The sequence below is a fragment of the Mustelus asterias genome, chromosome 12 (genome assembly GCF_964213995.1).
Source record: "Mustelus asterias chromosome 12, sMusAst1.hap1.1, whole genome shotgun sequence".
NCBI classification, from domain to species: domain Eukaryota; kingdom Metazoa; phylum Chordata; class Chondrichthyes; order Carcharhiniformes; family Triakidae; genus Mustelus; species Mustelus asterias.
The window spans coordinates 85,980,876-85,996,768 of record NC_135812.1 but is presented as its reverse complement, the minus strand read 5'-3'; the positions used below and the strand labels follow the sequence as shown (position 1 = coordinate 85,996,768).

Below are 15,893 nucleotides of genomic sequence, written 5' to 3'. Positions count from 1 at the left end.
AGGTTTAGTATGCTCAAGAATACTCAGCATGGCTTTGTCAAGGGCAGATCATGCCTTACGAGCCTGGTGGAGTTCTTCGAAAATGTGACTAAACACATTGACGAAGGGAAGACGGTAGATGTGGTTTATATGGATTTTAGCAAGGCGTTCGATAAGGTCCCCCATGCAAGGCTTCTAGAAAAAGTGAGAGGGCATGGGATCCAAGGGGCTGCTGCCCGGTGGATCCAGAACTGGCTTGCCCAAAGGAGGCAGAGAGTGGGTATAGATGGGTCTTTTTCTAAATGGAGGTCGGTCACCAGTGGTGTGCCCCAGGGATCTGTTCTGGGATCCTTGCTGTTTGTCATTTTCATAAATGACCTGGATGAGGAAGCGGAGGGATGGGTTGGGAAGTTTGCCGACGACACGAAGGTTGGTGGGGTTGTGGATAGTCTGGAGGGATGTCAGAAGTTACAGAGGGACATAGATAGGATGCAAGACTGGGCGGACAAGTGGCAGATAGACTTCAACCCAGATAAATGCGCGTGGTCCATTTTGGTAGGTCGAATGGGATGAAGGAGTACAATATAAAGGGAAAGACTCTTAGTACGGTAGAGGATCAGAAGGACCTTGGGGTCCGGGTCGATAGGACTCTAAAATCGGCCCCGCAGGTGGAGGAGGTGGTTAAGAAGGCGTATGGTGTGCTGGCCTTTATCAATCGAGTGATTGAGTTTAGGAGTCCGGGGATAATGATGCAGCTATATAAGACCCTCGTCAGACCCCACTTGGAGTACTGTGCTCAGTTCTGGTCGCCTCATTACAGGAAGGATGTGGAAAAGATTGAAAGGGTGCAGAGGAGATTTACAAGGATGTTGCCTGGATTGAGTGGCATGCCTTATGAGGATAGGCTGAGGGAGCCCGGTCTTTTCTCCTTGGAGAGACGAAGGATGAGAGGAGACCTAATAGAGGTGTATAAGATGTTGAGAGGCATAGATCGGGTGGACTCTCAGAGACTTTTTTCCAGGGTGGAAATGGCTGCTACGAGAGGACACAGGTTTAAGGTGCTGGGGGGTAGGTACAGGGGAGATGTTAGGGGTAAGTCTTTCACACAGAGGGTGGTGGGCGAGTGGAATCGGCTGCCGTCAGTGGTGGTGGAGGCGAACTTAATAGGGTCTTTTAAGAGATTCCTGGATGAGTACATGGAGCTTAATAGGATGGAGGGTTATAGGTAGGTCTAGAAGGTAGGGATGTGTTCGGCACAACTTGTGGGCCGAAGGGCCTGTTTGTGCTGTAGTTTTTCTATGTTCTATAAGGTATCATGTTGGACTCATATTTGCATGTGGCGATTTTATTTTCCTCCAGTCTTGAACAGTATTCTCTTGTTGCCCTATACTATGTAGACAGTTCTTCAACACCCTTAATTGCCTCTCCAATCATCCCTCCTCCGTCTTTCATCATTTCCAATTTGACATAATTTAATCTTTGGACACACAGTTAATTAATTTCTGTATTTTTTGGATTAGATGCTGAAATAAATATGGGGTTTAAAACAGCAAGCACATATTTTTCTTCCTTTAATTACTGGATGTTTTCCTACCAATATTTCAGAAGTTATTGGGTGCGGGAGGGAGTGGTAAGTGGAATCCTTTTATTTGTTCAGTAATTACATGGAACAAGCTCATCTAACTAATCTGATTAACCTAAGACTTTTGTATGAGCTTCAGTAACTTTTTGTCTAAACTTGCTATAAATTTCATTTATCTTCAGATATTAATATCTGGCTTTTATCAACCCCGCTGGAAAGAAATTATAATTTTTATGTTACTTTTGGTTTTCCACTTTAGTGAACCCCATTGTAAGTGTCGAAGACTGAGAAAGTCTTAATACATTCTTTATCTAAGAGTCGACAGGCTCGATGCTTTAAGAGGCTATTTCAGCTAGCTAGAAGTCTAGAATGTGGGTGCATTGTTTCAGGGTGAGGGGTGAATAGTCTCAGGCTAAGGGGTCAATCAATTAAGACCCATGTAAGGAATTTCTTCACTCATAGAATTGGGAATTTTTGGAATCAAGCGATATGGGATCAGGCAAGAAAGTAGACTTAGGGGTCAATCATTCATGATCTCATTGAAGTGTGGAGCGTATTCCTATTCCTGATACTATGGGCGGAATTATCTCATTTGTTTTGCAGAGTGTTGCAGCAGGAAAAACAGCATGGAAACACCAGCTGCAAGGGTGGGTTCCTGTGCCGTATTGTTAGGGACTTGAGGGTGGGTCCCACAACATCAGAGGCCCGCCCCGCCAGCAGCATGGTTTTTAAAAGATCGTAGTCTCTTCACTGGGGTCTGTGCGCCAGGTGTGCATCGTGGGGGACCTGTCATGGGGATATGCAGACGTGAATGGATAATCTAAAGAAGGGAAATATCAGGCTTAGAGGCTTGATAATTATATTTAAATATATTTAAATGAGGATCCCGATGTACAACGTCAGAATTCCCATTACAACATTGGCAGAGGGCGGGGACAATCAGACCAGGAAATCCTGCTGGCATAAATCGCATTTTGGGAGTCCCATGGGATTTGCTGATAATTTTCCCCCCCCCACCCCCAACCCTGAAAACCGGAGCAGAAAATCCCTCTATTACCCCACCCCATGTTGCTACTAAACATAGCCCTTGTAGGTAAAAGCCAAATACTGCGGATGCTGGAATCTGAAACAAAAACACAGAAAATGCTGGGAAAATTCAGCAGGTCAGCATCTGTCGAGCGACAAAATAAGTTAGTGTTTCAAGTCCGTTTGACTCTGTTCAGCATCTGAAATTATTTTACCAACTAACCAAAGGTAACACTATTATAGCATTAGATGTTCCGGGTTAGTTACTTTGGGATTGGAAGGGGGAGAATGATGGTTTAATTGGCAGTTCCATGTCCAGGCCAAGAAATGCAGTTCAGTTTTAGCCAGGTTAGCATTCTATTCTGTTCTACTATGCAACAGAGCATGTCCTATTGTATTGTGTGTTTGTACACAAAGTTCCTTTTTACATATATTTTGTGCTGCAGACAATAGTCTAGGTTCAGTGTTATCAAGATAGATGGTAAAATAGTTTTTATTTTATGAACTTGTGGGTTGTAAGCTTTAATGGTATTTTCTGGTGATTAATCTTTTGATACTGTTAAATTTTTCTTTTAATAAATTTGATTCATTGATTTTGGTCTAATCTACATAGGATCACCAAGTGGTTTATCTTCTGTTATTTGAAGACTGTGAAGACATTAGAGGGTTCCTGTTACTTCCAATGGATAAATTATAACAACAAGGGCACTCTGTTCTGGGAAAGGTTACAAGATGGTCATCATTTAAAATTACTTGTAGACTCTGAAGGAGTGAGGGCTTGTTCATGGGAATGTACAAAATAATTAATGCAATCTGAGAATGGTAACCACAATATGTAATATGAATAGTTCCACTATGTTTAAACAATGAACTCTCCCACCTTTCAAAAAACTTCCCTACTGTGGACGAGATAGGAATGGACAAAAGCTACGTATATCTAATAAGTGTTCAAAATTGCGAGGGGTTTTGATAGCTCTGAAGAAACTGTTTCCACAGGCAGGAGGGTCACTAACCAGAAGGCATCAATTTTAGATAATTGGCAGAAAAATCCAGGATATTTATTTTTACGTAGGGAGTTTTTATAATCTGGAATACATTGTCTGATAGTAATTGTCAAATAAACATTGAATATATATTTGTAAAGCAGTAATCTACTGTATTATGGGAGAAAGTGCTTTCAAATCATAGACACAAACCTAATGGACACAATGGCCCTCTGCAGTGTTTATATCTATTATTTTTGGAAATGTATATTTTGTGTTTTAATTTAAACCTTCCACTGGTCTGAATGTTTAATTTAAAATCTCTATGTTCAATGAATATGCATAAACCTGAATTGTTGCAAATACAATCTGTTTTTAATCCATGCCAATTTATTTGCTGAAAGGGTATCTTAAATCAGAAGCCTCTGCTTTATTGTGCAATTTTAAAGCATGTGTAAAGTTTATTGATTGGAGTGGAGCTTGTGAGAGGTTTGGTTTGATTGGAATTACACCCTGATGGCACCACTCTGTACAATACAAGTGCATGTGTGACTGTAATTGCATGGTGTCAAAGGCATACTGATTATTTTGTGGATGTGTAAGAATAATGAATATAATTATAACTGTGTTTCAGGATCCCTTTTACTAAAATCCTTCATTATTAACATATTGTCTAGGTGTGACTGAAATCTACTGGGATGGCAAGGATGTGATTTTCTTTGTTGTATATGTACTATTTAGCTAATTGACAGAGACCGGACAACATTTTCCTTTTCAATTTGTGAAACTGATTTTAAATGAAGTTTGGTCTTGCACAATTGATGCATAAGCTAACACCAGTGCCAAAGGCTTGGTGGTCATTTCAATTAAGCTAACTTTAACCATTTATAATTTTCTCTCTTTGGCAATTCCCAAATTAACTAGATATGAAACTGTAGACTGGTTTATAGGGTAATGTCCTGATGTTCTATGCTTCTAAAAGAGATGGCAGTAGAGATGGTCGATGTGCTGGCTATGATTTTCCTAAATTGCCAGGATTCTGAAATGATATCAGCAGATTAAAAGTTAGCAATTTACCCCTGGGGGAACTTGACAGGGTGCATGCTGTTTCCCTTGAGGAGAAGTGTAGAATTAGGGGACGCAGTTTAAAAATTAGCGGTAAGATTTAAGACTGAGATGAGGAGAAATTGTTTCTTTCAAATGGGTTAATCACAAAGCAAAAGGGCAGCTTTCAGCCTAATTTCTTCTGGCCAACCTGTTGCAGTAAGAAGTTTAACAACACCAGGTTAAAGTCCAACAGGTTTATTTGATAGCAAAAGCCACACAAGCTTTCGGAGCTCTAAGCCCCTTCTTCAGGTGAGTGGGAATTCTGTTCACAAACAGGGCATATAAAGACACAGACTCAATTTACATGAATAATGGTTGGAATGCGAATACTTACAGCTAATCAAGTCTTTAAGAAACAAACAACGTGAGTGGAGAGAGCATCAAGACAGGCTAAAAAGATGTGTATTGTCTCCAGACAAGACAGCCAGTGAAACTCGGCAGGTCCAGGCAAGCTGTGGGGGTTACAAATAGTGTGACATGAACCTAATATCCCAGTTGAGGCCGTCCTCGTGTGTGCGGAACTTGGCTATCAGTTTCTGCTCAGCGACTCTGCGCCGTCGTGTATCGCGAAGGCCGCCTTGGAGAACACTTACCCGAATATCAGAATATATTCGGCCTCTGATATTCGAGCGTGAAAATGGGAGAAATTTGCATCTTTTATTGGGCGACTTAAAAATTGAATGTTACCTGACAGCCAGCAGGGGGAGAGTGGATGGAGCCTAGATCACCCAAAAGCTGGCTGATAGCAGCAGAGGGTGCAGTTGCATAAGTGCAGATTTCTGTGCCCTCGGATGCGAGGCTGATCTTGCCGGATATGCGGTGCCGGTAAGATCGTGAAAGGTGAGAAATCGAGCATGAACCTGATTTCATCATAGAAATCATAGAAACCCTACAGTGCAGAAGGAGGCCATTCGGCCCATCGAGTCTGCACCGACCACAATCCCACCCAGGCCCTACCCCCACATATTTTACCCACTAATCCCACTAACCTACGCATCCCAGGACTCTAAGGGGCAATTTTTTTAACCTGGCCAATCAACCTAACCCGCACATCTTTGGACATCTTTGGATTTCTCAGCTCTCTGGTGATCTTGCCGGCTCTTCCCACTAACCGATGTTTGGTTTCTGAGGGTGTCCGAAGTGGAAAAACATGCCATTTCCCTGCACTTTCATCTGCCCGCATAATGCATGCACAATTTCTTTTTAAAATCTGATTGTACATACTTAATTTTAATTATAAACAATTATATTTACAAAGATTGTAATCTTTTTTTAAAAATGATCCAGTTAAAGATTTTAAGCCCTTATTGTGCTCTTCTGTGTTCCCAGCCTTTTAAGTGGCTGTCTTATTTGTAATCACTCCAGGTGGCCACTTTGCTTTGCATAGATAAACCCATTGTGTACTAATAATGTACTATTAATATTGTTGCACTAATACCATTATTTGATCAGCAAAGGCAATCACTTTATTAGCTATTCTAACTTTTAAAGCTGCAATTCCAACTCTTTTGTAGTTCCTGAATATGATGGGTGTAATTGACCAACAAAAGGAGGAATTGGCACGAAGTGGCAGGTCAGTGAAACCTTTTCAATGTGAGATGTTACTTTATAAATGTTACTCAAATTAGGGGGTTTCTTTTTCTGTATCTTTTACTCTGGATCTTGTTCAGCTCAAGAGAAAATTCTCACTTTTCATTCTGTGCAGAAGAGGGAAAAAATGAAAACCAGAAAGGAAAGATGTCTTGTACTAATAAATGATCAAAAAATTCTGATTTTTAAGAAGAACTGGGCTGGGGGGAAAGCAAAAGGACAAGATTGTGCTATTTATATGAGTGCAATTCTGTACTCAGAATGATAGAATGTTTGCAGCACAGAAAGGAGGCCGCGTGTGCGTGCAGCACCAGCCTACTTGGGGCTTTCCATGGATATTCATGATACTTGGAAGAAATTCATTGAAAGATTGTGGAATGCCAATCCATTCATAATTCATATCTTTTGTTCAATTTACTGAATAATTTTCCACCCTTAAAGTTAAACTACTACCTGCTGCTGATATATAGTTAGTGATTTTTAATTTTTAAAATGTATTTTAATAACTTTCTCTTTAGGACTGCTGCAGTGCAAGTTGGACAGTTACAGGAAGCACTAACTGAGAAGAGTTCTATCATCAATTCTTTGCGAGCAAAGTAAGAGGTCTTTTTTGCTCCTGGGTGGTCCATCTAGTGTCTGAAAGCTGGGTTATATGCCAGTCCACTCAAAGCACTCAAACCCATGTTGTCATTCATTGCTCATACATTGCTCATATTCTGTTCACTTCTACACTGGAGAATCCAAACATAGATTAGATGACTACAGAACATCTGCATTCTGTCTGAAAGCGTAACCTTGTGAATGCTGCAACTTGTCAGTTTAATTTTCTATCCCATTTACACAGTTTCCTTTAACAACAAACAGTTCATAATCATTGCAATGAGTCTCCTGTTAAAATCAATATTTGAAATGTTGTATATTTTGAAGTTCAAAACTTCTACTCCTGATTTTCTTTTCTTCTGAAGTGGCACACAGAGAAGCCAAATATAACACTCATGGTTCTTTATTAGCAATTCAGTTAGGTTAATTACATTCTCGAGTAAATCAGCTAAAAAACATAATTATTCCAGTGGGATTTCATGGATTTATAATTTGCAAACCATTTATTTAAATGCAATGTTTTGCTTTTTTCCTCCAAATATAATTAGTTTCTGTGTTTGTATTGTAGTATTAGATTAAGCTTGAGAAAAAATTGGAATGAATAAAAGACAGTCTGACTGTTGGACATCATTCTTTTTATGTATTATTTTCTCACCATGATATCTAATTGCATTTTGTATTACCTGTACTTAATGGTTATGCTTTTGCCTCATTTGGTAGTTTTTTTTGAACATATCAGACATTTTTGGGTTTTTCCATAAATTTACATTTTGCTAATGAATTTTCATTTATGTCCTCTGTCCAACAGTTCTCTGTTCCTGCAGTTCTACTCTGTGTATTTGAATTTGTAATCTAGCTTGTATCATTCTATATTTGAGGGCCCCTTTTTCCCTCCACCCCATTCTCTTAAACACCTTTCTGATTGTAAAGCTTAAATCTTTTCTCGCAGCTTTATACTTGGCATCAGTTTTCTGGATCCATTTACACGGTATAACAGGATAATCACAACTGAGTGCTGCATCCTAAGTGTGGTCTACATTATTTGTGTAGTGTGTTCTCCCTAGATATATTGACCTCACTAGACTTTCCATTTTATTCTTTTCTAGAGTGCAAATGACAGAGGCCGCTTTAACATTATCAGAACAAAAGACAAGTGACCTGAAAGAATTCCTAGAAAAGACAAGAATAGAAAAAATTGAGTTGAAAGAGAGACACTCCAAGGAGCTTAAGAATGAGCAAGAGGTAATAATCGTGCCTTTTGAACAAAAACTTTTATTGATGTGCAACTGAAAGATTGAGTTGTTGAGGTGTCTGTCTCCATGTAATTAATTAGCTAACAGGTGATATGCACAGAGTAAGATGCGCAATTAGCTTCATTGTCATGTAACAATTTTAAACAATGCTATACAAGTTATTAAACAACATAGCTTCTGGGCTAGAAGGTGTGAATGTTCAGATAAGCCAAGTGACCACTTACCCCATTATTATCTACTAATTCTCAAAATGAAGTTGGATATATAATTGAAAAGGAAACATTTGTTAGGGCAAAGGGGAAAGCGCAGACGAGTTGAACTAATTGGATTGGACTTTCAAAGAGCCAACACGGGTAAAATGGGATGATTCACTCCTTCTATGCTCTAATTCTAGTGCTGAAGAGACTAGTCACACTGACTTGTACCTTCAATTGCTTGGGAATACAGTTGTTTCATCAGTGCATTACGAAAAGCAACGAAAGGTTGTCTTGCTAGCACATGACATGTATATCAATCAAACGTTTGCTTGCATTTCAAATTGATCACGAATACTTTACAACTTGCTGAAACATGTCCCACCTGAACAGTATGCAAGATTTATTTTCTGCCATCCATTGATGTTTTCATGTCAGGGGGCCCATTAATTGGCACACTGCATTTCGTTCCATCTATATTTGATAAATGTATAAATCAAAACTGTGGGTAGGATGCGGCTTTTGAGGTTTCTGGTTGGTAGAAATGACAGTATCATCCCAAAGGTTGTGATGCAGCATTTCTACCCAGTTCCTGTTGTTGCTACAGCTGCCAGCATTTCAACCTGCACTGAAAATGGACAGCCAGGCGTTTATGCAGAAGACGACTTTTAGTTTACCAATCAAGCTCTTAGGCTGTTTTTCGTTATCAAAGCATGGAGCATGTGCCATACACATTGCCCATTTGTTACCAGACATTGAGCAACCTAACCGGTGCTTCTTAAAGGGAGCATTTCTGATCACTCAACAACAGGACTGATCGATTTTTCTTTCATAATGTTTATCAAATTTTTTATATTCTGAAGCAATTTGTTTTTCCCACCAGGAAGCAGGTAATCGAGAGGCAAAGTTGACCAGGGAGTTAAATACAGCAAATGGAAAAAACTTGGAGTTCAAAAACAAGGTAGTTATAATATCTCCGTCAATAAGACTATGCCTCCTATATTGGATGCATTGTGGGATGTGTTCTGTTTGGCTAGGATTGTTCTTGCAGGCAAATCAAATTACATTGTTTTCATAATTGAGATATTCTGGCAATTGTTACTGCACAAAGTTTGCAGGATATTCAAAACTGCAACCATTCCTCTTCCTAAAATAATTTCTTGCACTAAAAGTTCTGGGGTTTTGTAAGTTAGTATTTCTTTGTTATGTAAGTTTACTCACACACTACAAATGTTATGACCCTCAAACCTGCATTGCAATGTTCAAAGGGGAACATAGGGATTCCGGGATGTGTCTAAAAGTGTTCTAAGGAATCGACAAAAAATCTTTGAGCTGGTTATTGATCTGTAAACTGCAGTGATCTTTCCTAGTTTAGATTTAGGTGGATGAAAGGAAAAGGGATAAAGAAATATCAGACCAGAGCAGGAAAATGAGATTAGGACTTTGGGAAATACATAAAAACATTGATTTGGAATAAATGGCCTGTTTCCCTGTTGTAAAATTGGATGTTCTGTGTCTCTGTTCTTTCTAAATCTTCCAAGTGTCTTTAAGTATTTGGGAAATATCGGAATGACGTTGCTAATGAAAGATTATTATCTCTTTCAAACGTTAATGTTAACTGGGTTTTGGCTTTGTGGCGTGCATCCATGATTTACTCCTAGGTTTTGTTCTCTATACTAATTTGGTGCAATTTGGTTTTATGGAATGACTTGAAATTTAAATTTAATAGATTCACTTTGAAACTTCAGACATGCAAGTTGTGTCCATGAGTCAGATAATTTTCTGCAATCTACAGCATCTCTTGCATTTTTTCCTCCATTATCACTGCGTGAACTCCCAAGTTACCAGAGACAAAAAGCTCCCATTTTATCTTTTTCTTCTCTGTCAGACACTATTATTGCAATGGTGGAATCCTAGATCAAACAGGTGATTCTTATAAGGATGAACAACAAATTATATTTTGAAAATAAATAGTATTTTGTAGATAGACATTGAAGCTTGAAAAGTACAGTGTATTATTGCTAAAAAAACAAACATAGTTATATAATACCAGTTTTCAGCTGCTATTGTGCAAGAAGTTGAGAAAAGTTGCATTTCATGTTCACACACGGTTCAGTGCACAAGATAGTGAGTGATCTGTTTCTCATGATGATTTAGTTTCATCGCATTGGAACTTTCATTAACCTTTTTCAGATTGACATTTCCTAATAAATATTTGTTGTGCCTTTATAGTGGCGATTTAAAACTTCCTAAAGGCAATTGCTTGTACAAAATGACTTCTGGCACTGCACAAGACACCAACAAAATGAATATATCATTCTGCTTCAGTAACCTAATTTAAAATTGTCTGAACTCATTACATCGTAGAAATTTAAACCATTTTGCTGTGCAATTATGTCTTCACTTGCAGCCTTCACTACAACGATGTCTTCACCCATTCCCTGAAACTATAACAAATGCTTATTATGTATTCTTGTCAAACAGGTGGATGAATTAGACCGAAGGTGTAAAGTCCAACATGATCAGATTTGCCAACTGAAACAAGAATTGGCCAATGTGACTGCTGAGATGAAGCAGAGAATTGTGCAAACTGAAGGTAATCTGACTTCTCTTATGATGTAATTAGTTACAGGATTTGTATAATTTGAGTGTCTAAGAAAATATATTGTCATTATACATGATATATAGTTCTCTGCTACTTCTAAAATTTTATCAGGAAATGCATAAGAAAATGTCGTAATTTTACAGAATAAAAGCAGGTGCATGTTGAAAATCCTTTGGGCCTCTCGATAATTAAGGAATCAGTGCAGCACAGATTGCAATCATAAAGTTTTCAGCACTGCCTTCCTTTTGCTTTGTCTCTGCAAAAGGAAACTTTCAATAATAACAGGTTTAAAAATAAGTACTTTTTTACTGTAACTTTCCTAATTACTGGTCTGATGTAACTTAAAATTCTCTGTGCTCTAAATTTATTTTAAACTTAAAAAGTGAAGTATTCAATTACTTTCTCTGAAGAGAGTGAGTTCTAACAATCGCATTGTGGGCATGAAATAACTGCTATTAATGGGTTGCACTTTAATTTGTTGTAAGCTAATACCCATTTAAAAAACATGTCTCTATTTTAAAATCGATCTGTTTAATGAGTATCATCAACATGTGATGCCGAGATTAGTATAAATAATGTCTAAATGTGTCAGTCTTGTAGGAATTCTTGATCCAAATTTAATGCCAAACTGGTGTCCCACTATTCGTTAGCTATGGACGGTACGCAAATATCTAATTGAGGCGATGTATATCACAGGAAAGATGTGGCACAGCAGTCAGTGTATGTGACTGACAGCATATAAATGAGAATTTTTTTATTGACCTATCTCAGCTTTGGTGGATTTGTATATTTTCAGAATTGAAACTGAGAAAATATATTTCAAATTGTTCTTCAATGCAAAAAACGTTTCTCATGTTCATGAGTGTAGCTGATATATTTTGGACACTGTTTGATTCTGCCACCCACTGGCCTTGGTGTAAAGTGTATGACTTGTTGCAAAACATCATATCTGCTGTATTTCACAAACCTATGCTCTCTATATTGAGATTCTGCAGTAATTTGATATGTTCCAATTCATTTTATTTATTGTTTTATGGTATAGCTGTAAAGTAACTATTAAAAAAAAATCTAATTCTTGTATCTATGCAGTCAGGGTGTGAGAAGAGATTTGTGTCCAAGGCTTTCAGGTTAAACCTGAAAATCCTATTAAAATGTGGCCGCGAGATCTGTGGCACTGGATTTAGGCTGCAGTCTCTGCGAAGACATGGGTTTGATGCCACAGGTGGTTTGAATTTTTTCTTCCCATAGTCCAAAGATGTTCAGGTTAGGTGGAATGGCCATTCTAAATTTTTCCTTAGTGTTCCACAATGTTAGGTTAGGGGGATTAACAGGGTAAATACTTGGGGCTGTGGGGATAGAGCATAGGTGGGACTGAGTAAGACGTGCTGTCGGAGAGTCAGTGGAGACTCGATGGGCTGAATGGCCTCTTTATGCTCTGTAGGGATTCTATGATTCTAAATTTACGATACAAATTTACAAATACTTCATTTGTCAAAATTCTCAACAACATAAGTAGCACATATTTACAGGTTTTATATCAGGTGGGTTTTTTTAAAGGTATAAATGGTGCTGGATTGGGTTTAAAATGGAGACAGAGCTGTAATTCTATAGGTTTCTTTTAACTGTCGGAGGGATACAGTCTCAAAATTAATTTCCAATTCTCCAGAATTTATTGTGCAGCACATTATTTCCAAACTACATAGTTTCTTCTTCCTAGCAACCTCTGGCATTGGTTTAGCTGTTGAGAGATGCCCTGGTTGGCATATAGTTTTTCTGGTGAAACTTTTACCTTTGATCTCCAGCAAGTATATAGTATGGTCAGGTGCAGAGCACCCTCTACTTTTGAAATTACCAAATTGTAAACAGCGTTGTGGATTTTGTAATGTTTGAAAACTGTGCTGTGACTTTGCAATATTAACTTCACATAACATTCTTTATAGCCTGCAGAGACTGCTTGTCAAAGGCTATACCTAGCACAATTAAATTGTTTTTATTTTAACAAATCTGAACATAATCCATGGCCAATGAAAAGAGAAATGAAATTACTTTATGGTTTGGAATGGTAACCACAAATAAAAACAGGAGTTGGCTTGCCTTTGGATTCTACACCTGATGTGATTTATCACAATGGAGCAACAGTGCTCAGCGTGTGCTTAAATAGGCACCTCTGATGAGTATTTCCCTGAAGCACCAGGAAAAAACGTGAAATAAACAATGTAGAAGAAATCTCTGAATTAACCAACTTGATGAGATTGAAGTGACTGCACAACAGTTCTCACAGAGTTAAGAATAGCCTTTTCCAAACCTGCAGGCCTACAACATTCAAACCAGATATAACACTGAAGAAAAAATAATTTTAAACAGAACTTTTGAGTTGCCTAAACTTCAAAGATTAGATTGTCAAGGCTTGGGAGTTGCTAGTGGTTCACTGGCTTCAGTTGAACACTCTTGCTGAGGTGCATCTCTCTGAATTTACTTGCAGGGTTGAAGATCTGAGAAATTGCATCCAAATAGATATTGTAGGTCAAATCCAAGGCTTATAGTTATATTGATCCCATATTAGGATTTGGTGGGGAAACAGTTGGTGTTTTTTGGAGGCGGCGGGAGCCTGAACTGGCTGAGCTCTCGGGGTGCCATTGCACAGGCACCCTGATCTCCCAGTGCATTGGGAGATCTCCTGCTGCACCCCCACTCCCAACCACCCCAAGGACATCAGACCTGGCCCTCACTGCCTGTCACCTTCTGTCCCAGTCTATCCCACCTCCCACTGATTGCCCCTGTGTCATTCTGCTCCCTGCTACCTTTTCACGAACATCACCACACACACACAACTACCTCTCACCCCCCCACTCCACCGATCACCACCCTTGCAGCGTTCCTTCACTCCCCGTCTGCAGACTTCCCTTGCCTCCCGATCATCCTGCATCAGCTGTGTTCCCTTGCCCTGCATCAGCAGTGTTCCCTTGCTCTGCATCTGCAGTGTTCCACTTCCCTCCCTGATTACCCCCCCCCCCCCCCCCCCCCCCGAGTGCAGAGTTCCCTCCTTTCCCAATTACCCCTGAGTTTCCCCCCTTCCCCTATCATCTCTGTCTGCAGAGATTCCCCCCTTCCATCCCTGATCACCACCCCTGCAGCGTTCCCTTCCGTCCCTGATCACCACCCCTGCAGAGCTCCCCTTCCCTTCCCCACCCCCTTGGCACTGCCCCTGGCACAGTTATGGTGCCTGGTCAGCACTGCCAGGATGCCTGATGACCACTGCCACGGTGTCCGCTGGGCAGTGCTAGGGTGCTTGCAGGCAGTGCCCCATGGGCAATGCCTGGCCATGCCCTTGATCACCTGGGGGGGGCTTCAATGGCCTCCGCTGTCCCCAGTGAGACCATTACATCTGGTCTCCACCAAAGGAGACCAGCTGTGATTCTTGCTGGTGTGCCATTCAACTAGCAAGCACATAAGTGTAAGTGACCCACTAATGACATGCATAAATATTTAAACCGACTTTGCACCCTTTCTGGACACAAAGCCAATTTCGCTGGCAAAACATGGCCAGTACAGTCAGGCGAGTTGAGAAACTGGTCACGTTTCTCATTTCCTGCCTCTGACCCGATTGTATCACCTCACCTCTCCAAAGGACGAGGGATGAGGTCGTAACATTGCACCCTGTAAGTCTGGAGGGCATGAGGTCAGTGACTTGAAACCCAAGTCTACCAAAGAGGCCACAGTTTCAAAGATGAAATGGTAGCCTGTTGATGACCCCCTAACCACAGACCTTGTATTTAAAAATTGTAGAGTGATTTTGGTTTTAAAACGATATTAGCAAAATGGAAATTTTAGATGAGAAAAGAGAAAGTAGCCAATAGGAAAAACTTGATGGTAAAATCGGGCCCAAAGACTCTTGCACAGATTCAAAATGTGCAGCAGTCTTGTCTAGAATTTGAATTTGTGTTTAAAGTATTTTTAAAGATATCAAAAACCTTGTTTGATGTAGAAACAGATCTACTTCTGAAATTAAAAGGGTGAACCAGTTAACCTGTGATTCCTAGTCCATTGAGGCACAATCCTCACTCTGATGCTATCCATGTAATCAAGAGCATACTCATTGATTTTGTTGAGCGATGTAAATATTTCTGAACTCCAAAAATTCAAAAGTGAATATTTCAATTATTTTAGGAGAAATAATGGTGAACCACATTAAAGCTTTTGCCAAACCCATAAGGAATGATATATTAGGAACATTTTCCTCTAGGTATGTTCTTGAAGAACTTACAAGAATTTAATACTCTCTTCAGCTGACCAGTTTCTATATTCCAATTTCAAAGTCCATTCAGTGAGGAAAGGAATATGAATTCCAACTTACTATGATCAGTGTATTAGTGGGCGGCACGGTGGCACTGTGGTTAGCACTGCTGCCTCACAGCACCAGGGACCCGAGTTCGATTCCTGGCTTGGGTCACTGTATGTGTGGAGTTTGCACATTCTCCCCGTGTCTGTGTGGGTTTCCTCCGGGTGCTCCAGTTTCCTCCCACAGTCCAAAAGATGTGCAGGTTAGGTGGATTGGCCGTGCTAAATTTTCCTTCAGTGTACCCATACAGGCGCCAGAGTGTGGCGACTAGAGGATTTTCACAGTAACTTCATTGCAGTATGAATGTAAGCTTACTTGTGACTAATAAATAAACTTTCTAAAATAAACTTTTACTTCAGTGAGACATTTGGACTGTGTCTCATGCAACTCAAAGTATATATGAACCATAGAATAACCATTTTAATCAACTATGTACCCATTTGCTTTCTCTGCTTTTCTAATTATAAAACTGCAGTATTCATTTAAAATTTTGTTGTGACTCCCTGTTTAAAGATCTAGATATTCACTAAAATCTTTAAAAACTCAGAATTTGACAGTGATTCCATACAGAGTTTATTCATCATATGGTCAGTCAAAAGCTGTGCTTGTAATTTGTTTGTTACAGCAACTACTTA

General features: G+C 39.5%; 1 protein-coding gene across 2 annotated transcripts in view; it reads left to right on the top strand.

Annotated features, from left to right (window-relative positions):
* The window catches only part of lrrc45 (leucine rich repeat containing 45), a 70,973-nt gene that overhangs the window by 20,748 nt on the left and 34,332 nt on the right, over positions 1–15,893 (top strand). For both annotated transcript variants that reach the window (XM_078225554.1, XM_078225555.1), the window contains exons 8-12: positions 6,192–6,250; positions 6,786–6,863; positions 7,974–8,109; positions 9,198–9,275; positions 10,799–10,910. In XM_078225554.1, the coding sequence (XP_078081680.1) occupies positions 6,192–6,250; positions 6,786–6,863; positions 7,974–8,109; positions 9,198–9,275; positions 10,799–10,910 (463 nt within the window). The remainder of the gene's footprint in view (positions 1–6,191; positions 6,251–6,785; positions 6,864–7,973; positions 8,110–9,197; positions 9,276–10,798; positions 10,911–15,893) is intronic.